At 38.1% G+C, this 23,213-nt stretch overlaps 3 protein-coding genes across 4 annotated transcripts; 2 read left to right on the forward strand and 1 right to left on the reverse strand.

The window, feature by feature from the left end:
* The first annotated feature begins 384 nt into the window (after positions 1 to 384).
* On the forward strand, positions 385 to 5,783 carry LOC105668226 (progestin and adipoQ receptor family member 4). The gene is made up of 5 exons (XM_012360468.2): positions 385 to 868; positions 2,553 to 2,777; positions 2,967 to 3,070; positions 3,158 to 3,295; positions 3,380 to 5,783. The coding sequence occupies exons 1-5, from the start codon at positions 673 to 675 to the stop codon at positions 3,605 to 3,607; spliced, it is 891 nt and encodes a 296-aa protein (XP_012215891.1). The 5' UTR covers positions 385 to 672; the 3' UTR covers positions 3,608 to 5,783.
* LOC105668214 (F-box only protein 9) lies at positions 3,990 to 8,588 on the reverse strand. Of its 2 annotated transcripts, none has more exons than XM_012360444.2 (7): positions 8,429 to 8,588; positions 7,521 to 7,730; positions 7,146 to 7,454; positions 6,877 to 7,040; positions 6,618 to 6,809; positions 6,293 to 6,530; positions 3,990 to 6,205 (listed from the first exon to the last, which is right to left on the reverse strand). In XM_012360444.2, the coding sequence occupies exons 1-7, from the start codon at positions 8,429 to 8,431 to the stop codon at positions 5,984 to 5,986; spliced, it is 1,338 nt and encodes a 445-aa protein (XP_012215867.1). In that variant the 5' UTR covers positions 8,432 to 8,588; the 3' UTR covers positions 3,990 to 5,983. The 2 variants fall into 2 exon arrangements, with proteins under 2 accessions (XP_012215867.1, XP_067215880.1); XM_067359779.1 differs by having other exon boundaries at positions 7,521 to 7,764; positions 8,429 to 8,584.
* A 619-nt stretch (positions 8,589 to 9,207) lies between these two features.
* Positions 9,208 to 23,193, forward strand: LOC105668211 (PAX-interacting protein 1-like). Its single transcript, XM_067359024.1, has 3 exons — positions 9,208 to 9,310; positions 9,393 to 9,451; positions 18,495 to 23,193. Exons 1-3 carry the CDS (start codon positions 9,208 to 9,210, stop codon positions 20,430 to 20,432), a joined length of 2,100 nt encoding a protein of 699 aa, XP_067215125.1. The 3' UTR covers positions 20,433 to 23,193.
* The last annotated feature ends 20 nt before the right edge of the window (positions 23,194 to 23,213 follow it).

Here is a 23,213-nt window from a genome sequence, read left to right on the forward strand (position 1 = left end):
CTATTGTGTTATATAATATAATATTAAAAGTGTGACGAAACATAGTTGCAACCAAGTTGTTAGGTAAAGCAAATTTTTAAAAATGTTCCAAATTTTTTCCATGCGTTTTGGATTCTATATTGAGTTAGTACAGTTAACTGAGAATCAATGCAATTGCATGAATCGATGCAACCGCGATTTTCGAAGTAAAAGAAACAGAATGATTTTCGTAGGATGTAACCAATATAACTAATGTTTCCGATCAATACATGATTCACAAATAGTTGCATTAGTTAGGAGCACTGGGCACAAACGTCTGCGACACGCTTCAAAATCGCGTGATGAAGTTGCTTACTGCTGATGGGATCGATGCGGTTGCCTTGACGACGGGACCGTCAGAGAGGCCGAATCGCGCGCGGATGACGGCTGCTGCCGGCGAGCGGGGGTTAGCGCCGCGCGCGGCGATGCAGTGACGACGTCGCCGCCGTTGAGAGCTCGCGCTCTGGCTCTCGGAGGCGACCTCGTGCCGCGTTCGCCACCGGAGGCGATCCTCTTCTCCGAGGCAGCAGCGTACCGCGCGTTCGCCGTTGCACAACGCCGTTCCGGGCCGACGAGCCGCGCCATGCGGAGGCGGTGCCGGGCCCGTCGCAGCAGGACACTGATACGGACAGAGTACGGCGTCAGGACGACAGTATGCACAGTTCCGAGATGCCGCATCAGGAGGAGACGCCGTCCAAGATCCTGCTGCTGCGACGATGGAGCGACATGCCGCAGCATCTCCAATTCAATCCGCACATCCTCACCGGTTACAGACCGCTTATGACCATCCGCCAATGTCTCGGTAGCCTCTTCTACATCCACAACGAGACCGTCAACATCCTGACGCACGGTAGGACGGAATTTTTCAAAACGCTGCATCGTGATTAATCGATTGTTTAAATTGCATTCCTTACTCTTTTCCGCACTGTAGCTTTAATCAGTCATTTGTTTGTCCTTTGATTTCTTTCTACGTCGCACAATTAATTCCTTCAGTCCTGCGCGATTCCTCGTTTTATTCGATCGTGTACCAGAAGCACAAATTTCTGGATGGACTCCATCAACCGCTATAAGAAAAAAAATTATTGATAGATTTTAATTATTTGTTAAACATCTTAAAATAATAATATTATAATAATTTAATATTAAGATATTAAGTACTAACTTTCAAACACATTATTCATAACTAAATCATTTTTTATCCGTTTCTATTTATAATCAAATTTTTTTCCAAAAATTGAACTTTATCTCTTCGTTAAACTTTTCGACGAAGTTGACGAAGTATGCGTGCGAAATAATTTTTTTGTATTCGAAAAAATATCGTTGTGTGTGCTTAGATAAATAACAGAAAATTTATTGTTAATAATCTCATAGTAGATTCTTGTGATTTTGTATCAGTTCTACAATTAAATAATTTTATTAGTTATTTTAATAATTGTAAAGCGGTGAATTAAAACAAGTCATTGTTAAACTCTGTCGAGGAAGTTGACGGCAGTAATAGCTGTTATTAATCTTCGTATTCAACTCTCGTCCATCAAAAGAGTAACGTAACGTAGTTACGTCATGTAATAGAATTGTCATCTTCGTAACTGGATTCGTTAGAAAAGAGGATTAAACCCTGTAAGGGTTTTAAAGTCAAGGTGCATATTATCAAGGCCAACTTCTGTGAAAACATTGCGCTCAACGAAGACGCATTGCAGAGTAACGGACGATCGATGAAAACCAGTTCATGTAATATTCCCGGTAAAACCGATTCATTGATAAATTTCTAATAATACCAATGACAGTCAAATACTGTCTATCGTTTGTAAACGATTTGTCAATTTTCGCACACATATGAAATAAAGATCCGGAAATAACGATGCGATTATCGTCCCTTTGCGCGACATGCTCGTCGTTCGTGCATAATATAAACTGCAATAGTTCGGACAGGATAACGCGATTAAAATTGCATGAAAAGAACAGAGAATTCTCTCTGCATTGTTGTTTGAAATTGCACGAATAATTTTTAATATATTTTTTGTACCATCAAACATTCGTTCGATTGTTCTGTTTCTGGTGGACCATTCTGTATATAAATCTCATGTATCGACCGGCGCACATATGCGTGAAATAAAATCTTAGTAGGTCAGAGCTTTCGATGTATATGTGGAGAAGCTCGTTAATATAGACCATTTGATTCTTAATTGTTTTTACGAAAATTGAATAATTTTATGAAATCTCGAAATTATCATTTTTTTTTCTCGGTTCTCAATTATCATATTGTAATATTATTTATTTTTTATTATTAATTCAATAATCATTTACGAGATATGCGGTAATAATTAAAAAATTGGAAAATCCGTTTTTTGGCGAACAGTATTTTTACGTAAAGCCATAACATAAATATTTTAAATAAAATACGATTATTGTGTCCAAAATTGGTAAAATATGGATTGAATCGCTATTGAAATGCTATTCGATAGCCTTTAAATGATAGCGAAAGATTTTATTTCAAAATGTTTACTCGTAAGATCCGGTATCCTGTGTGATTTCAGGATTCGCTATCCTGTACATGTTGTTGACTGTACCACATCTGCTTCCATGGAACACAAAAGGGACGCTCGTAGAAATTCTATCCTGGTGTCATTTGATCGGTGCCGTCAGTCCATGGATTGGTTCCTTTCTGTATCACCTCTTCATGAATGTAAACTACGACGAAGTCATCTATAGAACACTGCTAAAAGTCGACATGATTGGCATATGGCTGTGCCAGAGTTTCGGTAATTTATGAAAGACGCGTAATAGTAATTTATAATTTATTAAAGATTTACCTTTTTTTGTATGCGCACGATTTCACGCCTTCGGTGAACAAATAATACTCTTGGTCAACTTCTGTTTTGAGTGAACTTTCGTAGCAACTTTATTAGTGGCGATAGGCGCTTCTCTATTACATACAAAACTCGTTTCAGGAGCTATACCGATGATGGCAGCGGCAGTCCATTGTCTCGCCGATAATGTTTGGTATTGCTGCATTTTTATTTACTGTTTCCTTAGTATATGGGGACTTTTAAAGGTGATATGTCGTTTCGTAACGTACATATTTATGACCCGACGTTGACGTTTCGTTACAATGACTTTTACACGTTTACGTAATTCATAGGCCATGACTGCGAGGTCGCCGTGGGAAAGGCGTTTGTGTTTCGCTCCTCCTTTTTTGATGAGGATGTTAGTTATGACGTTGAGATGTTTCGGCATCGGTGGCGGCTCACCCGATGCTCTTATTCATATAATATTACAGGTTTATTTTTATTTTTAATACGATACCAAATAGTCATGCATATGCCAAGGAATGCCCGTATTAAAGACAGCAATTAATTTCTAGGATCTCATAGCTGTGATAGGTGCAACCATTGGCGCTCTTCGCATTCCAGAGAAGTGGATTCCCGGTAGATTGGATTTAGTGCTGAATTCCCATAATGTGATGCATGTAATGGTCGTCCTGGCGGTATGCTCCATGCATGCCGCAACCTTGAAGGACCTCGCCTGGATGTCCGATCCGTCTACTTGCAACAGAACAAGTTCTCTTCCTTCGGGTCGCGAAGAATTGTGATTCAATCATGAAGAACGCGACGGTTTGCTGCAGTCTGTGATAAACCGAGCCTATAACAACTGGCAATTAGTCGAGCGTTTCGACATTTGGAGACCAGAAAGTGCTGAATTCTATAATAGATAAATCTACAGATATTGAAGAAAAAATATATATAAATATATATATATTATATAACAGAGTTTAATACACAGAGTTACTTATATAATTTATGTGATCATCGCGAGACGGTTTAAGTACAATCACGAGTACAAAGTACATACGGTTACTTATCATATCGAATGTCTAACAATACTTGGGAATTTATTGAAACTTCCCTGCAAACAATAAGCAAATTAAGGAGGATTGACGGAAACTGATAGGTTTGGTGCAAGAAAGAATTAAGTCTATTAAGTCAATTTTATTTGTTAAAAGAGTTATAAATAATCCATGAAAATTTACCAGAAAAACAATTGGGATAATATATTATTTATACAGTTTTCAATTTTAATGAAATTATTTTACTTATACTAAAAATTGTGAAAATCTTTTTGTTATAAAGCGTCATTTTGCACTTGTCATTTTGCACCAGACTCTTCAAGATGATCTATATAAAAATCTTTGAATTCTAAATCTAAAAATTAATTACACTCTACATTTTTTAAATTCTTTTCTATGTCAATATTTCAGCATAATTTTTTTTTGCGGTTGTTATAATTAAACGCATAATCGCATTATCATTGAGATATTCAATCATGCCAACAGTAGAATAAAAATTAATATTTCTTTGTAAAACAAAAAGAAAAAAAGCAAAAAGATTAAAAAATCATGCTCAACTTTGAGCAGTAGAAAATAATTTTTTGCAAAATAAATATTTTATCTTATTAATAGTTATTTCTCTCTTATAATTTGCTTATTCTTTTCATGGTTAAATCCTGGAGAATATGTAAATAAAATTATTAAAAAAAGTTAGAAATTTGTTAGAGCCAATTGTATGTACTTATTGATACCTAGAGAAAGAAAGTATCAAAGATGACCTGGAAAGCAATATAAAAACATAAAAAATATCATAATGTAATAACAAAGTCTGGAGGTCTGCACGGACCCAGGCCCGAGGATTCTGACAAGCGTAGTAGCATAAATGATACACAAATTCGAATCAAGTATGAACAATTAAATGCTATTCTTATTTTGATATTATTATTTTTGCACAAAAGAATTATTAAACAACGAAAATATCGCAATACAAGTTATGTGAAAAATTGCAAAAGAATTTATTTCTCAAGAATCCAAAGAATTATCACACAGTATTTTTATGATTGTTTTTAAGAATAGCGTGAAGTAATTATGACAGTTTATATTGTTATAATAATGACTGTATATAAAATTTTAATGGAGTTAAAATGACAAAAGTTTAATCACGTTAATATATGCATTGTATATGAAAAGATTATTGGCCTCGGGTTGGGTCAGCAATATTCGAGTTAGGTCAAAAAATGTTAAAAAATTTCTGGATCGTGCAGATCTTCAGTCACTCAACAAAATACAATATATCTCTGGACGTCCATTTTTTTTAATCGGTTACGCTTTATAATACATCCAAAAAGAAATAAAGCTATTTTTAATTATCGATGGATATGGATTCATTTCCACGATAATTTGTTGTTGAACATTGAATTAATAAAAGAATTGTTCTAAATGTCAGATTATTCTATTTAAATTCAGAAATACGGCATAGAGATGTAAATTTCGATTTATAGATGATTGACTCGTAATATAATCAATATACATGAATAAAAATCGGACTTTTTAGATTTATGAGCAGTAGTGAAAGCAATATACTATACATAATTTTACTTGTTCGATTAACAGTTTAAAACTTAACTATGCCAAGGATAAGCAATAATTAATGAATTATTAACACAGAAAACATATAATTACATTCTCAAATACATACTTTGTTAGGTTCTTAAGCATACAACTCATCTCGAAATAACATAAGGCACTATATATCAGTGCTTAAATAATTATATTAGATCTATAAATAATTTATTTACACCACAATGTGATTGATGCGTTGTCATCGACACAATAAATATATTTCAAAGAGTAGTTGTGTGATACACAGATTGTGTAACGTACTAATAGAAACTGTTATAGAATACAGCGTGATATGAGAAATAAAATATCTTCAAAAATATGTATTTTTACTTACTTGATTCAAAACAGTGTATATAAACGTAGATATTTAATTAAAATTAGATTTTTGCACACGTTTATCTTTACGTTATAGTTTTGCAATGTACTGACAATACGCTGCATATCCCTATTTTCTTCTGCAAGAATAATTTAACATTGTACTCTTAGGGTTCATAACTTGTTTCTTTTTTACCATTCTCATTACTGCAACGGAGCCTCGCTTTCCTGAGTGTAACTTTTTACCCTGCTAAATTTAAGAGGTGGATATCTGCCGCCAATCGGCGACACTCTGAATTCTCTTACAGATGGTTCCTTCAACCAAATTTTTGCTTCCACTCCGTTTTTATATTTCGTGAAAATACTATAACTTATCCATCTTAATTGCGAGTTTACTCTTCTGTGATGGTTCTGTATCTCAAATTCCTAGAGTAATGTACACATTAAAACATATTAACTGACTCTCACACATAGATTTTCCATTGTAAGGTATCTCTGACTTTTGTTACTTACGATGTGGAACGTTTGTTCGCCACTATCATGTACCGGCTCTCTTTTTTTTCGTCTATAGGCAAAATTGACTCCTTTAGTTTCTTGCTTTTTCAACATAAGTGTAACACAATTGTCGTGTAATCGATAGTGACCAATCAGAACTGACGGATTGCGAGGTACGCGATTTCGTAAGGAATTTACGCAACTTTGAGCCTCATCAGTCGATGTTAACATTAAAACTCTTCCCTCGGGAAAAAATCTGATTGCAAGAAAAGTGTTGATGAAGAGGGGAATTAAATTATTAACTTGAGAAAGCTAATTATGTACATCTTATACGTATACATACCTAAAGTATCGGTAATATTCGACCAGATGCCACGGTCGATAAAAACGATCCTGAAAATTATTTTCTCCATCGCGAATATAACTTGTTTTACTGATGTAACATCCGTTATATCTTAATCTAGGCCGGTGCAAATACATGTCTCTCCACGATTGATACAATGGCTCACAAGTACCGCAATTCACACCCCATACCCTATTAATAGCGATTTCAGACTCAATTATGCCAACTAATAATCGCGCTAATATTTATTAATGTTTACCTAACGCATGCCAGTCGCCAAATCTCCTTGTCTCGCGCGGTTATGTAAAATCCGCGGCATACTCTTGAGAACATCTCCAACGATCGGAAATCTAGCTCCGAAGACACAACCCATTTTAAGATAAAAAGTACTATCTCCATTGGCAACGCAGATAAATGTGTTGTCTGAAACGAGCATAGAAAATTTCGATTAAAACGCGACGATAAGAAAATCAGTCCGTAAATATTACGCATACTTAACATTATACCGTAAATATTAAAATGACTTACACTTTGTTCAAATTTTGGATAGCATACACGATTGGGATTCACAATTTTAGACAACTTTAAAAACAAATCAGTTTCTTCCTCATCAGCTTCATTATAGTTTTCATTGTCATTATTTGCTGAGAGATCATTGTCTAACGTATCAAGACTGTCATCCGCATCGTACTTATCTCTTGCTTTTGCTTTCGTTGACTCGTATAAACGAACTTCAATATCAGGAACAAGTTGTACTGCGCGCTTATAAAACTGAATTGCCTCATAAAATTTTCTGCTTTGTTCATGTTCAATGCCTTTGAGAAATAAATTTTTTGCCTGAAATAATTACTGTAGCATTATAAAAATTACAAATTTTTCATTTTAAGACAATAGATAGAATACCTTGCTTTCAATAGAGGCTTCATCACTTGCAACTTCCATGCTAGGCTGTTTTGGTGTCCTTGATGCATCATGCTTAGGTGATATTGTCAACTCGCGCTGCCACTGTTCTCTGAAGGATGTCAAAGCATCTTCAAAATTCTTTCCTTGCAAAGAAGACGCTTCTTGATCATCTCCTTCATCCGTGTCGTCACTAGATTCACCACAGTGATTCTGCCAATGCGTAAAATATAGAATATTTTAGTTGCTAAAATTGCAAAATAAAACATTGATTTATTATTTACACAGATTTAATAAAAAATTTTATAGATAATAATAAATGTATACATGATACAATAAATTTTTAAATTAAGTACAATATTAGTAAAGTAAAAAAAACATATACATGTTTATTAAGTATAATAAATATTGTACTTAGGAAGATACAATCATCGAATGAGCGTTTGATAAATGAGAAATCAATAGTGAGCACACTTAAAATTCATTCATAAAAATATTGTATTTTCTGACTGAAACCATCGAAAAATACTTGCTAAATAATATAGTCAACAAACTTTATGCTCAGTAAGCGCTCGCGCAATAGTTGCCCTCAATTGTTGTGTTTTCTAAACATATAGATAGCAAGTTAAAAAATGAAAACACACTTATATAATACGACCTATCCTTGTGCAAAACAGATTTGCAGAAATTTAAACAGGATTAATAACATTGCGCACATCGCATCTCAAAAAATACGTAAAGCAAATACGCTCAATAATGCATTTGATGCGATGATAAATAATACAAGTAATGAAATGACGCAACATATTGCTATCGGCTCCCAATGAGGTTAGGTCGCTATCAAATATTCCGGCGTTTGATTATACATTTATTTTGCAACGACAGTTGTGTCCAGTTACACTCTCACGTACCATTTTTTTCCCCGTAAAATCCTGTCGGTTTCTTTCCTTCAGCGCATGTACTCTCGGTCGGAAAAGCGTACGACACAGCGAAAGCACAACTTCGCCAGTAGTACCGCCGCCATGGTTTTCGCCTCTCTACGACGTTTTTCGCGAGGGAAGGCGAGCTGAAGGTCGTGACGTAGCAATGAACTATTCGACTCTACTGATGCAACGATGCAGCGCATTTCAATCTCTCTACATTGTTACATTACTGTCAATCGTTAACTATCAAAGGAATTATTGTATTAAATTCTTTACAGTAGTATATAAATCATTCGTCATAACAATTACCTGATTTTACCTGAATAAATTTACCTCTAGAATGTACAAGCCGTGATCTGCCAGGTGAATCATCGAGAGAAACAGATGTTCGCACAAATAATTTTATTTTTTTATATCTTTATTTCCTGATTATTCTTTTTAATCCTTGAAGTACATACTGTTCTTCTCACATCTCGCTATTTTTGTGTCTATAAAAAAAAAACACCTGCAAAAAAACTCTGTTGCCTGCGGGAAAGTTTGAAAATATTTTCCACATATAATTGGCAGAAGTTTTTTCCAAGTAATTGGAGTTGTTCCAATGCGTGCGCTTTGATAGTTATAAAGATGAATAAAATACAATTTTATTTATTTGAAGAAAAAGTGAGTATAAAAAAGGCGTTTATACCACTGCCTGCGTGTCATCCGCAATCTGACGCGTAATCTATCCCAATTACCTTGTCGCGAAACGCGCGGGAATGCGACCGGAAATGGGTCACGGAAATGCGGCGGTATTCAAAAGAGCCAGGCGATTGCGGCGGCCGAAAGTAGCCGAGACACTGGACACTGAACCTGTCGTATGTGTACCCATACGTACGTGTTAAACAGCGGCGAGACACGCGACCCCACCTCCTTCGTGAAACTATCACTACCTACCTACCTACGTGGTGATCATCTTCCCAAGTAAAAGCCAAGAGCCGAACGAGCGTGGGCACAGACAGCATCATGCGCTTGGTGAGTACGAAGCCATTCATTCACTGATCAGCTTTCCCATTTAAAACCTTCCCATTTTCTCTTCTCTCTGTCTTTACGTCCGACTATCTCGCCGCACCTGTTCTCTTCTTATCTCCTTCGCGGTGGTGGATTACGTATTCCGTGACAAGTGACAGTGACTGATACAGTATCGATCAATCAGTGCAAAGTGATCAGCATTTAGGAAGTCGCAGTAGATTGTGCATAAATGCATCTAGTGAGTAAAAAAAAGTATATTTATTAATATCGTATAATAAATACGACAAGTCCTAATTGTTGAGATGAAAGAAACTGTAACATCGTATCTTCGATATTTTTCCTCGCGTTTCGTTGGTTGAAATCGAACAAAATTGGAACCGATAAACTCAGATTAAATTGATGAAGTTATTATTCGACAATGATTCTTTTATGAACTTGTAATCATACAAAGGCATAAAAATCGATACTCGAGTAGATACGAGTTTCTACGCAGAAGAAACTTGTGATGGAGCATTTCACGGTGGCCACTTTCTTCTTCCATCACACGTTTTGCGATTTCCAGATTTGCAAGTGTACGTATAGCTCGCGTGAGAGGCGTACCTAAGCGCTTCTCTATTTGTGTAATTACTTAATTGCTGTCCCGTTGGCCTAATTTTTTCAGCTACTTATCAACTATTTATCAATAATTAGTAATTTTCTTGTTCTCATTGAAGAAAGACATCTGTAAGTAACTGTCATTAGCAAATAATGATCCGATTTCGATACAATATCGATAGCACGCGATAGAGTTTATAAGATGATGCATTATGCACTAGCTAAATCATATTTATAAAATATACTATTCGTTATATAATTATTTAATATGTATATAATTAAATATACGATTAAAGTTTGCTTTGAAAATTTTATCGAACTACAATTCGTAGCAAGCGTCAATAAACTTTTATCTCATCTTTGCGCCTTTAAAGTTCCAAACGATACAGAGACTGTTGAGATTAATTTCAAGCAATTAGAAAAATATTCGATTAGTTTATAATAACTAATTGTTTGTAGTTTGTTTGTAATTGTTGTTGTAGTTTATAATAACTAATTGGATAAACGGCAAAATACTATTTCTCCCGATCTTACTTGTCGGAGTCCATTGTAATGCTTGTAACAATTTACTGCAAAGTGCTCACGCTCGTTATGAATCGCATTAATGAATTAACGTGCTCTGGTAAAATCGCTGGACCATTCAATTTTTACTCGCTCGAGTCTGCAAGGTGCAACACGCAAGCATCATAAATATGCGCGCCTAACGACCTAGTTGTCATGTAGTACGGTCGCGTGTTAATTAAGAATTAATTTCGCGAGTGGATCAGAGGGTCGACACGCCAGCTAATTCGATAACGATCGCAATTGATCGCTGTACTCTGTGTTGAATACTCATTAAAAAAAAAAGAAGGATTACGCGAGAAACCTTGTGAATCGAAAGATTATACTCGTTGCGGTCTACATGCGTATTGTATGCTCTCTCCTTGTATAAATTCGATCCAATGGACCAAAAAAAAAAAAAAGAGATTGATAACGCGTATATGAGAGTTCATTCGAAATTGGCACAGGGTGCGGCAGAGAAACGGTTCAGTTTGAAACAATCTAATCGGATTAAATCTCATAGATCGTAAAAAATCCGCCTAGCGTTCGGAGCATTTCGCCGGTCGAACTTTCTGCGCGAGCATTATATTGTTCGAATGATATGGCATATTGAACTTGAATTTAAATAGCGAAGTAAAATTTGACATTATGAGAAGAGAACAAATGCTGATTCATTCCTGTTGAATATTATATTCGCTTGAATCTTTATTGCCGTTCGATCATTGAGCTTTAGCTTCATGCAAGAAATTGACGATGCATGAAATGCTTAATAATCTCTCATTATTTTAATCAATCAATTCTTATAGATCAATTCTTGTAAATTTTTTAATCATTGCAACGTGTAATTATATTGTCAGCCGTTAGGAAGAATACCTTTAAGAATCATTTGAATTGATAATTTGTGATCTTTCATTTTAACGCACGATCATGCCGACAAGATATTTCTACTCGGTGGCATATGCGAGAGAAAGTAATTATTAGGAATTGATGACGTGGAGAGTTGGGTGTGGATGTCCGTGGGTTCGGTGACCTCACGAAAGCAGGTGGCATCTTTTTCGAATCGCGGGAAGAAAGTTCTTCTTCCTTCTTTTTTTTTTTTTCTCGAACACCATTCCTCGAACACCGCGGCGATCCATTCTTAAATACGAGATAAGCCAAATCCGGTAAAATGTATTACACGGCAGACAATTGTTACGAAACCGGCAACCGAGAATACCGCCTCGAAGAGTAACGGAACTTCTAATCAAGAACGGCGTGTACGTAATACAAGTCGGAGATTCCATCTGCGTGCCTTCTCATTGAATGAAAGGAGTTCCGGCCAGTTTCGTAAGCGCATCGATATCTGATGTGAATCCGGTCAAACGTGCGCTGTCTAATTTACTTAATTGCCCAAGAAAACATGCGCATATAACAGTTTACGACTTCCTTAATAACCGTCAAGGCAGCTACGCGGTCCACTGAATCTATCTGTTATTGAATTTTTCTCGTCGAAAGTGGAAAGCCGCGCGCGCGCGCGTATACCTCGCGGCTCTTTACAAAGGAGCCCCCCTTGAACTTTCAATCGGCGTAGATCTCCGGTTGGCGTCTGTCCGACATCACGTCGACAACAATTCGCGTTTAGCCGCTCGTTGAAAACCAAGCTCCCACGCTTTGAATTTTTCACGCTTTCCTCCATCGTCCAAGCCGATCGAGTTTCTACCCCGATAACTTTCCAAGCTCTTTGTCGAGTAATCGCGAAAAAATTATGTCTATCGCGAATATCCATTATTTGATAGAATATATACTCGGCGTGGAATATTTGAAACGCTTTTTGCTCGCTATGTAATCTTTTGAGACGACGTCAAGCGAATGAAGTATGAGAAAGGCGACGAAGTGTTTAAAAGACACTTCATCATCTTAATACTTGAGCTATTAAGCCATTCCGACTTAATGGCGAGATAATATGCAAAAATTTAGTTATTCTGAATGACAAATATTGCAACAATCATAAGATTGCAGGAATAATCCTGTAATAAATTTTTATGATGTATCTCTCAAATCAAATTCCATACACACATGCTGCCATAAAATCACACAGTAATTTAAGTATTAAGATAAAAAGTAATTTAAATGTTAAGATAAAAACGTAAGAGAGTTTCGAGAATTTTTAATTTTTATCAATTGACTTCGATATAATCAGGATTGGGACAAAATAAATTATTTTTTTTAATAGAAGAAAATTAAAAGTTGTGACACGTAAGAAAATCGTCCTAAAAATCCGAAATTGCGATAAAGCGGAATTTTTTTTACTTTTATTAGTGATATGACGGTGTTTCGTGAAGTGCATTTTGTTTAATTGCATTTAGCCGTAGGGCTCATCTTCTCTCGCTAAGTTTTTACACGTTATTCAACGCCAAGGACTCGTTGTATAATCGGTACGTACTTGGCGACACTTACAGAGAGCCGCGCTTTCACGCTTTCTTCCTTTTCCGCGTTTCTGCACTCACACGTCCAAAATATGCAAAGTGCTCATACATCGTGCAATCGATGAAAGTGAATCTTCATAAGAAAGGAAAAAAAGTGATAAAATAAGAAAAAATATAAAATAAATTTTCAGAATTGCGACATTTTCAGGGCGAGTGATTTTGAATAAGAAAGTAATGTTTTACCACGTATTTGCACATGCAAAGCTCAGCTTTCTTTACTTTCCAACCAAATTGATCAAACAATCCGTAAATAAAAAGTGCATACATGACGAATCTGGGACAACCTGTATATGCCGTATGTTTCATTTCATCTCTGATTATTTAGAAAGAGCCAATAGAAAATAATAGAAAATTTATCTCAAAGAGATTGATTGCACTTGGCAGAGAAAATTATTAAGTTACTGGTCGACGGCACTCCGCGGAAACTTATTTCTAATTCCTATTTTATTATCCGATTACGTTTGATTGTTCAGTGGTCGAGCCACCGTTGACTGCTGAATGCGGTTATTTGTAAAATTGCTAAGTAGTCGTCGAATTTGATTGAAGGATTCTATTCTCAAACCTCAGAAATTAGCCCGAGTATCGGGTAATCGAGTAGATACAGCCTAATAATTTCCTCCGCTAAATGTGCTCATTACACGACATCGTTTGTCCAACTTGATCTCGAGATAATGCAAATTCGCGTAAGAAATAATGACGATAACCGAGATAATTTCGTGACAGATGTACTCATTTTCAAATCTTTCGAGGCTTAAGACAGTGTCACGATTCACATTATATTGGAAATCGAATCTTTCTTAGCAAAAGTTTTCGGGACGATTATTACGTGCCACAGTTTTTTAATTTTCAAGTAATTAAATTAAATTTTTTTACAAGTAATTCCGAAGCGAAAAATATTTACTTTGGCTTTAAAGCAACTCCTGTTGATCTCAAGTTTTAATTACTCATTTCTAATGTAATTCGGTTACAAGATGTATTGCTTAACGAAAATAAATCATGATGCCACCCTATTTATTTTTTTATCAATGCATCGTATTTTAGAGATGAAAAATTCCACATTAATTGAAGAATCTGCCATCAAAATGAACGTCGTGATTCTTAGAATATTTCATATTCACCTCTATTTTGCGAGATAAAAATAATCGGGAGCGTGAGAAAAGCGATTACGCTCGGAGTGCGGCGGAATGTTCTTGCCCCAATCTTATTATCTTCATATATAATTAGTATAAATTTACGGACGCTTTTTGTGTTGCTCAACACGCCTAGGAAGTCTTACTGTCGATGTTAATGACGAGGAAAAAAAAAAACGCGGTTAGACACGTTGTTGCACGGGCGATGTTGCGTCAAACCGATTCGTAATCCGGTATAAAAGCCTGCCGTTTGTAACGGCACGATCTTAATGCTTGTCACGCCGGTAGAAGAGCCGTCGGAGTAAAGCAAGTTCACGAGCGTGCGCATCCTCGACACACTGTCGAGTGAAAGTGCCGCCTTGTGCTCTCGCGGTTTCTTCTCTTCCTCATCTTCTGTTTCCTCCGTGCCAACAGTGTTACTGCGAGCCGGATCAACGTGACGAGTTCTCTCACGCTGTTTCCCCATTCCGATATCGCGTGCGTAAAACAGACGCGGTCGATCTTTTTTTTCTCTTTCTGATTAACGCGACAGATTTCTCAATATCGCCGTTCTTTTATTACCTTTCGATCTATGCATTTTAACACGCACCGTAAATCTTCTATCATACCGTAGATCTATATGATTCCATTAAAGAAAATTATTGAAATTGAAATTTATCGGAATTATTTTAATCGTACATTTATGCGCGTAAGGCTTTATCTTTCGTATTTTACTATTAATTAATTAATACTGTAACGTTTTTTTATGCCTATAATATTCGCGAGATTCCACGCTCGTTAAAAGTTAATTTTATTGGGTAAACCGGTCGCTTCGATGACACGATAGATTCCGAATGATGTAGAAGGCACCGAGGTACGGAAAATGATTATAATAATTGGAGCTTGACTGTCTCAGTCTGATTGCTATCGCGGAGTAATTAATTTCAGCAGCCGCTGACTTTATATGATGTATTTATCACAATTGCGTTTGTCTAATCATTAAACATTCATTGATAGTTTCGACACTCGCATGCCGCTTTCAAGTTTGTATCTGCGAGAACCGAATGATCTGATATTCGTCTGTTGAGAAAGTTTGATTGCGTTAACTTCCTGTTGTTTAATTTATTAGAATTTATTAAGCGTAATATATATTTATAATTATCAAAATTTTAATAATTCAAACGTAATTTTAACAGCGCTATCAGCACTTTGATGGCACAATCAAGAGTTGATAATTTTAATAACTTAAATATCTTTTTAATCTTGATGGCGCAATTAATGAGATGCAGACTTTACGTGCGGCAAAAACATAATTAACGCAAGATCCGCGATTTGCAATATCTTTTATCGTGTAATATCAATTTAGCGATTCCGTTTCTTCTGTAGGCGCGGTGAAACTCGCGGGACGCTCTCTGCGCGAAAATGACGGGTCAAGAGTTCACACAATGCGAAAATGTTTTATAATCAAAGATGCACGATAGCCAAATATGATGGTTTTAACAACCGGTTGGGCGATCTTACTCGACGCGGGTAACGTATCCGCGTCTTTCTCCTCGCGACGTTTCTTTTCTAGTGCATATGCATATTTATACGACTTTCCACTTTGGCGAGAGCCGTCGCGATTAATTAGCGATTCTACAATTATGCAAAGAATTACTTAACGTGACGCGCCTATAAATCCGGCGACGGTGACACATGTCAGACAGAGGATTCTCGGTCGGCGAGTTTCGAAAGTGAAACCAACGTCAAAAGTGCACAACGGGAATCAGCTTCGCGGTGTTGGGATCGTTATTAAGTGGCACGACATCTGCGTCGCGAGTTCGTCCCGAAGATTAATGGGGGGCTGGACCGATGGTCTACGGGAGGAGAATACCCGTGTACGGGTTTAGAAAGTTTCCCAATGTCGTCTATCACGAAGGATATGTCGCGCTCCTTTATTATTTTACCATCAACATTTATTTTTATAGCGCAGGCCAATATTTGCAATCGCGAAGGAAAAATTCGACGCGTTTACACGACAATTTATTTTCTGGATTACACTCGGACAGAAGACGTCGTAAACATTCTAACGATCTCCTCCGCGTGTATAAATATTCTCTCGCCAGAGAATTCTCTTAACCAGACAGGCCAATTAATCATCAAACGAGATGATGCTCTAAAAGGAAGAGAGCACTCGGAATGGCTTTTACAACGCGGTCGCGCGCTAAACGCGGGCTATTCTTCATTTTATTATGTGCAAATTATGGGGATAATTTACAAGAGTCTCTAACATGCATCTAACGCTTTCCTTTTGTAGCAAGAACAGCGCCATTTAAGCGGACGCTTGTTACGCGAAATACATAATTTGATAATTCCACGCTCGTTGACGCGGCGTATCGTTCCGTTGTCTTCTCTGGGTGTAACTTTCCTCATAAATGTCAGAGGTGTAACCCTCGTATAATGCCGCGCGGATTCGCGCTTCGTTTTTTCACTTGCACACTTAACAATCCTCGCCTTTGATTTTCTCCGATTCTTCGGGGAGTTAGTTATGGTTGACAGTGCGTCAATAAACTCTCCTCTCTCGCTTTACGGCAAGGCAAAAATGAAATTTTCTCAATGCGTACTATGCGAATGTATCATACGCGAAATTCTCACCGCGGCAATTTGACAAACCGCAATCGGGGTGAAAGTTCAAATCCGCAATCGCTTCTGCTGGATAATCCGTAACCTTTCCGGGGCGTAGTCGTGTGTGGACGGATGGATTATGTTCCCGGTGAGTTTGAATAATTTCTGGACGAGAAATTGGCGGATCGTGCTCTAAGCCTAAGATAGCATCTGCTTCGATAATCAACTATCGACAATACCGTCAATATCCTGTCAGAACCTCTTTCACGTTACTTGTCACGTATCGTCATTTTGAAAAGGAGGGAACGCTATTAAACATAAAAGCGCAATCAAAGACGGCAATTCTTCAAATTGCCTGCTTATGATTACCCATGAAGACACGAGGATAAATAATTATAGGTGTGGCGTTAAAGCGTGATTCTTGTTAATGAAACATCGACGGTGAAAAGAAATTCAGCGTGGATTAAAAAACGATATCGCGTGAGCATAATGTAGTACTCATTAATTTTAATTTCCATCGCCTTAAAAGAAGCGCGAATTTGTCGACCACTTTCAACATTTTAGTTTCTAGTTTCATAATTAAATATCGTGAAAACGCGTGGAATGCGGCGAGAAGCATTTCTATTGAATGGTACACGCCAACGTTGAAAATGCAGTGAAACTGACAGTATCTTAAAAATTCGATGAGAGCCGGGATAAAACACATAACGCGCGGATCGCAAAGGGGGTTAAGCATCTATGAAAGTCCTCGTTGCGTTCGATTTCGATTATTCGCCGCGACGTAACAAAGCTCTGTGATATACACACACCGAGTTTCTCTCCACTTAAATACCAAAGTTTATTCCCAAGAACAGCGCGTATATAGCGCTCCATCCAACGTGTGTAATTAAAGATACCGGCTTCTAATTGTGTTCGAGTTCAAGTAGAATATAATAGAATCCCCGCCGAGTTCTCGCATATATCTTTCCTTTTCTTGATCGGTACTCACTTCCGTCGCCTTATAGCTCATCGAATCATTGTCCTCGATCATTCCAGCGAGATGCAAATCGGAATGAAATCGACACATCGGCGAAATTCTGGGAAAAAAAAATATATATAATTAGTAATAATATAAAATTAATTTACGAGGTAGTCAATAGTTTAAAGCCCATTAAGAGTTCATTATACTCGCTATGCAGTTTCGACTTTCTGGGGATGTGTTCGCGTATACATTTAATTATGCACACGCGTATCTCCTCGGCGGCGTGTCCGACGAGCGTTTTCGCATAATTACGTAAAATATGCAAACCATCGGTCCCGCTCGTACGACTCGAAAGCCGCAGGTACGTGTTTACTATGTTTTTAGGAGGAGAAAATCGCCTACGGGCTGCTGTGAATCTTCCACGCGTAACGGTACTCGCGAGGATAAACTTCAACGGGCAAACTTTAGCTTTCAATCTCTCTCGAATCAATACGGTGAAACCGGTCATAAATGTCTATTTAAAAGATCTCGTGTCATCAATCGTCAATATTTATAGATTAATTCAATCAGTAGTTTATCTTTTCCCAGATAATTTTATTTTGCTAAACCTGTCAATAGTGAGAAGATCGAACTTTCGGCGATATAAATTAACTTAGGCTAAACGATGTCGCTTCGTCTCGCAACATGAAACTTTTACTTTTTATAATATTAATAAAGATTACAATTTAACCTGTGCGATAGCGTCTCTCAATGCATCATTGTATACATTGCAGGTAGCCATAACAATTTTATTAGCAGTAGCCTGCTTCAGCCCGGGCAGATCTCAGAAAACTGAGATCTCAGCTAAGGAGATCGATATCGCGCCAGCCCTGGCAAAGCTCGACAAAAACCTGCGACAGGTGTTGTTGAAGACGCTGACAGACCTGGAGGCTGAGTCGGCGGAGCAGCGGAAGGATGAGGATGAGAAATCGCTTATCATGACTGCCGAGAAGAGCTACGACGAGGTCGTCAAGAGAAATCTGAATAAAAACCTCGGCGTGATATCAAAGGCATCCTTCTCGTTCAACGGTTTCCCGGGAGATGAAGAAATTCCCAATGAGGAGAAGCTGCAGAACTCTAGCTTTATCGAGTCGAAAAAGTACGCTTCCTCGTCGGCGACGACCATAGAAAAAGCGAGTCGCGACGACGCCGGAAGTTTTCACGTGCACAATATAATTGTGCCGGACAAAACTTCGACAACTCACTCGCCGCGAACCGAGTCCAAGGTAGATTCGCTGGAGTTGAGGAAAACTTCCGCGAGCTCGTCCTCGGTCAGCAAAATCGACAGCATCACGCTGAAGCCGATCACGCAAATATCGGAGAGCTTGACGCAAAGCGCGAGTAGCAGGATCTCGAGCGCGAACACGCTGATCGCGCCGAAACCGACCGCGTCTAGTCCGACAGTTTCGCCGAAGAGCAACGTCACCTTGGAGTTTGGCAAGAAGGAAAAAGTTCAAGCGGAGGAGGTGAAGATTTTCCAAGCTCCTCTGGTGGCGGCTTTCACGGTGCAGCAGGACGAGCTGGGCGTGCCGAAGAGCGTGGTGCCGATTTACAGGCAGACCGGCGACGGACAGGCTCTGACTTTGCAAGAGCAGTTGGAGTTCAAGCAGAAGTTACTGGAGCAGCAACTGGCGGAGCTGCAGCAGCAGCAGATCCATCAGACTCAATTTCTCATCAGGCAACGCCAGCTCTACGAGCAGCAGCTGAGACAAAAGCAGCAGCAGCAGCAGCTGTATCTCCAAGAACAGGCCAGGATCAAGCAATTTGAGGAGCAGGCTAAAATCAAACAATTGGAGGAGCAACGTTTCAAGCAGCTGGAGCAGCAGAGAATCTATCATTTGCAGCAACAGAATCACTTCCCGTTGCAGAAGCAGCAGATCTTCGAGCAGGCAAATTTCATATTGCCGCTCCAACCGTCTTTGGAGTCCGCCGTTCATCTCCAACCGAGCGTGTCCTTGGAGCTTCCCACCGCTGCTTCGCCGCCGTTGTTCCGCACAAATTACCAGGAACAACAGCTGCATTTCCAACAGCTTCGTCAACAACCCCAACAGCTGCACCAACAACCGCAGCAGTTGCACCAGCAACCTCCTCAACCGCTTCAGCAGCCTCAGCAACCGCATCAGCAACTCCAGCAATCGCACCAGCAGCTCCAGCAATCGCATCAGCAGCTCCAGCAATCGCACCAGCAGCTCCAGCAATCGCACCAGCAGCTCCAGCAACCGCACCAGCAGCTCCAGCAACCACATCAACAGCGACTGCAAAATTTCGTTTCGTTTCCCACCGATTTCCAGCCGCCTGTGGTTCCGGCCACGAGATTCAACAGACAAGAGGCCTTCAATGCGGTCGGTAATTTCGGTTTCAATCTAGACAACAAGCAGTCGCCTCCGTCCAAGAATACCTTCAATTTCAACGTGCCAGCGAGAAATCCGAGTACATTCGTTTACAATCCCTACGTGCAATACAGACAAGTACCGGTGAGAGCGCAGACGCCCGCCAAGCAGATCCAACGCTTGCTATATCAATCGGGCGTCGCCGGTGAGTTGGGCAACGTGCAGGGTCCGGGTGCCGAAGACCTCAACATCGTGTCCAAGGTATTGGCACTTCACGTCGGAGCGTTGCCTAACAAGAACTATCAGTTCAGCACGAGTAATCGCGGCAAGCTGAATGCGTGAGTAGCCAGACGAGTATACCGATATAAAATTTCGACGAGTCGTGTAAATTACTACAGGACGATATTAGCGAGGTGAAATCGAGCTCTCTGTCTTTCCTTTCTCTTGTTTCTCTTTACTCTCTCTTACCTATCTTCTTTTACCTCGTCATCTCGATCTGTCTTTTATTATCTACGTAGAATTTAATTTCTCGAAACTTTGAATCCGCGACACACACACGTACACGATGACAGGGTCGCGGCGATATATAAAGTATTGCAAAAAGATTCAAAAGAATAGATAGTGACAATGAATACAAAATGCTTAACCAACGTAGATTGAAAGATGAACTTTTTTAGAAAGAGAAGCAATTTTTGATTTTTAATTTATTATTTTGCTTGCATTTTTGCATGGATACGTACGTTTCTTTTTTTACATAAAATTTTTATTTTGTGTATAAAAATATTAAGGCAAAATAATGGAAAAGTGAATATTTTATGAGATATTTTATTCCGACTTTTATTTCGATTCAAGATATGAAAGATTTCGCAAAATATTCATTTTTCGATGATCTTAACATTTTTATACGTAGAATGGAGGACGATCAATTTACCTAAACATGTTTTTATGCAAAAATACAAGCATATTGCTTGTATTAAAAAATTAAAAGTTACTTGTATTTTGAAGAAAGTTTCTTTTATGTTGATTAAATATTTTTACTCTTTCTTTTTAACATCTATACATGCAACAGCGACAACAAGGAACGGTTTATTCATGACTTGCGAAAGGACGCGCGATGACTGGGTAAGTTCAATAGCATGCGAGTCTAATGATAGTAACCTTGAATCCGAGTGAAATCGAATTGTCGCGATTGTCATCGATGTGAGTTACGTGCACAAAATTTTACTATCCCTCGTCATCTCTCGACGACAAGCGTGAGACAATATCGTGGGGCAACGTCTTCAATAGCGAATCGACATAACAAGGAAGCCGTTCCTTAACGAGTATAATGGTATTAATTACGATTGTATGTACTTTAAACAAGGACTCGTCGGTAGTAGCGGCCTTCCCGTGCTCGGTTACGCAAGTTCGTATTTAGTTGCGACACAGACATTGTATATAAATCGTGTGACTCCAGCTCCACACTTCCTTGTCTCTTTTGACCGCACTTTCCTCTTCCTATTCTTAGATACGACATTCACAATGGGCATTGCCAGCTTCGCCCGTAATCGTACGAATATGCTCAATGGCAAAGAAGCACGTAATCGTAAAACATAAATTTTGATAACTGTTTAGCGATAAGTTTGTATTAACAGGGAAAATTATTTCGTGTGTTCAGCATGAAAAAAAAAGAAAGCGAAAATCTCACCTGATTCGCATTAATTATGTTATTACGTTCTATTTGAGTTTGACTATAATAGTGTTTGAAAAGAAAATATTTCGCATGAGATTGACTCTTGTGAAAAGCGTGGTTCGCAAAAACCTTTGAAATTTTATCCCTAAAGAATTCCGTGTATTTTGTATGCCAAATTTATAATAGTTGTACGCCTAAAAGCATTATTTATATTCCAAGATAAAATAAATTTATCTATCTATTTATCTAATCATTTTCCAGTTAGATTTCCAGTTAGAAAACATCCAAGACTTCACTGAAAGACCAAAACTTTATTGCTGATTAGCACGCTTTACGATATTGCTTGTGTGTATTATTGTTAGTCTTAACACACGGAGAGCTCGCTCGGGATCAGAGGTCTCGCAGAAGTCGTGCATCGAGCCGCGCATCGGGATTGAAAATGCTTCTTCGACTGTAAATAAACTTTCCCCGACGATACCACTACACAATGCCGGAGAGGAAGCCACCGACGCGAGAGACACATCTCGCGTGTATATACGCGTATGTCCTCAATTTCACAAACGTTTGGCACAGATTCGTGATTTCACCCAACGGACGAATCGACGAATCTCGTGGGACATCGGCAACTCTCTTGTTTCGCTAAAAATTTAGTTAAATTCAGATGATTATCGAATTATCGTTCATTAGGGACCATCAGGTGGTTATCATTTCTTAGGGATGCGACAGATGACAATGCTATTATAATTAATTACTTGCCCGCATCCCACGCGTGTGTATTATATTTGCACCAATTATGTTTTTCCGTGCTGGCAATTATGCATTTTGCCACTCTCTTTCTCATACGTTCTGTTTACGATCTGTAATATCTGAGAATGTCGTGAAAAATTTCCGCAACTATTTATGTGTGAAAACGCTAGACGAATTTCCAATGAGCTTTTATGAATAATGATAAATTCCGCGGACTTGGATTCTCCTCTATTCTTATCAAGCTTTGTCTCGAAACTAAAATCGATGTGGGTGCGATGCACTCTCGGCGAGAGCGACTGCGTGAGCGAAAGTTGACGGCGATTCGTTCACAAATGCGAATCCTTTACGAGCGCTAGCCGAGATGCTTGCGCGACTGAACGTAACATTAAAATAAAATAACATTAAAATTAAATATAGATAATGTTAGATGTATGATAATAATCAATGTAATTCGCTTATAATTTATCAGACGCTGGATTATATAAACCCTTGTATAAATGTTAATAAACTAATTTGTTTACAAAAAATACTTGCACATTATTCCAAATATATTGCAGACTAAAAATGTAAAAAGAGAAGCTTACTAAGATGTAAATATGATACTTTTTAATGAAATTATATATATTGCTCACAAATTATAAACACTACAAACTATAAACACTTCCGGAAGAACAGAACGGTATTTAAAGCATTAATAATAAAAG

This window comes from Linepithema humile, chromosome 7, assembly GCF_040581485.1.
Source record: "Linepithema humile isolate Giens D197 chromosome 7, Lhum_UNIL_v1.0, whole genome shotgun sequence".
Lineage (NCBI taxonomy): Eukaryota > Metazoa > Arthropoda > Insecta > Hymenoptera > Formicidae > Linepithema > Linepithema humile.

Bases quoted from the DNA above. Each gene is read 5' to 3' on its own strand.
- LOC105668226 (XM_012360468.2), top strand. From the start codon at position 673: ATGCACAGTTCCGAGATGCCGCATCAGGAGGAGACGCCGTCCAAGATC. The intron at 869-2,552 runs GTAGGACGGAAT...GTGTGATTTCAG, and splicing joins CGTCAACATCCTGACGCACG to GATTCGCTATCCTGTACATG. The intron at 3,071-3,157 runs GTGATATGTCGT...CGTAATTCATAG, and splicing joins GTATATGGGGACTTTTAAAG to GCCATGACTGCGAGGTCGCC.
- LOC105668214 (XM_012360444.2), bottom strand. The intron at 7,041-7,145 runs GTAAGTCATTTT...TGCTCGTTTCAG, and splicing joins ATCCAAAATTTGAACAAAGT to ACAACACATTTATCTGCGTT. The intron at 6,810-6,876 runs GTAAACATTAAT...CGCTATTAATAG, and splicing joins TGGCGACTGGCATGCGTTAG to GGTATGGGGTGTGAATTGCG.
- LOC105668211 (XM_067359024.1), top strand. From the start codon at position 9,208: ATGGGTCACGGAAATGCGGCGGTATTCAAAAGAGCCAGGCGATTGCGG. The intron at 9,311-9,392 runs GTACGTGTTAAA...CGTGGTGATCAT, and splicing joins TGTCGTATGTGTACCCATAC to CTTCCCAAGTAAAAGCCAAG. The intron at 9,452-18,494 runs GTGAGTACGAAG...TATACATTGCAG, and splicing joins CAGACAGCATCATGCGCTTG to GTAGCCATAACAATTTTATT.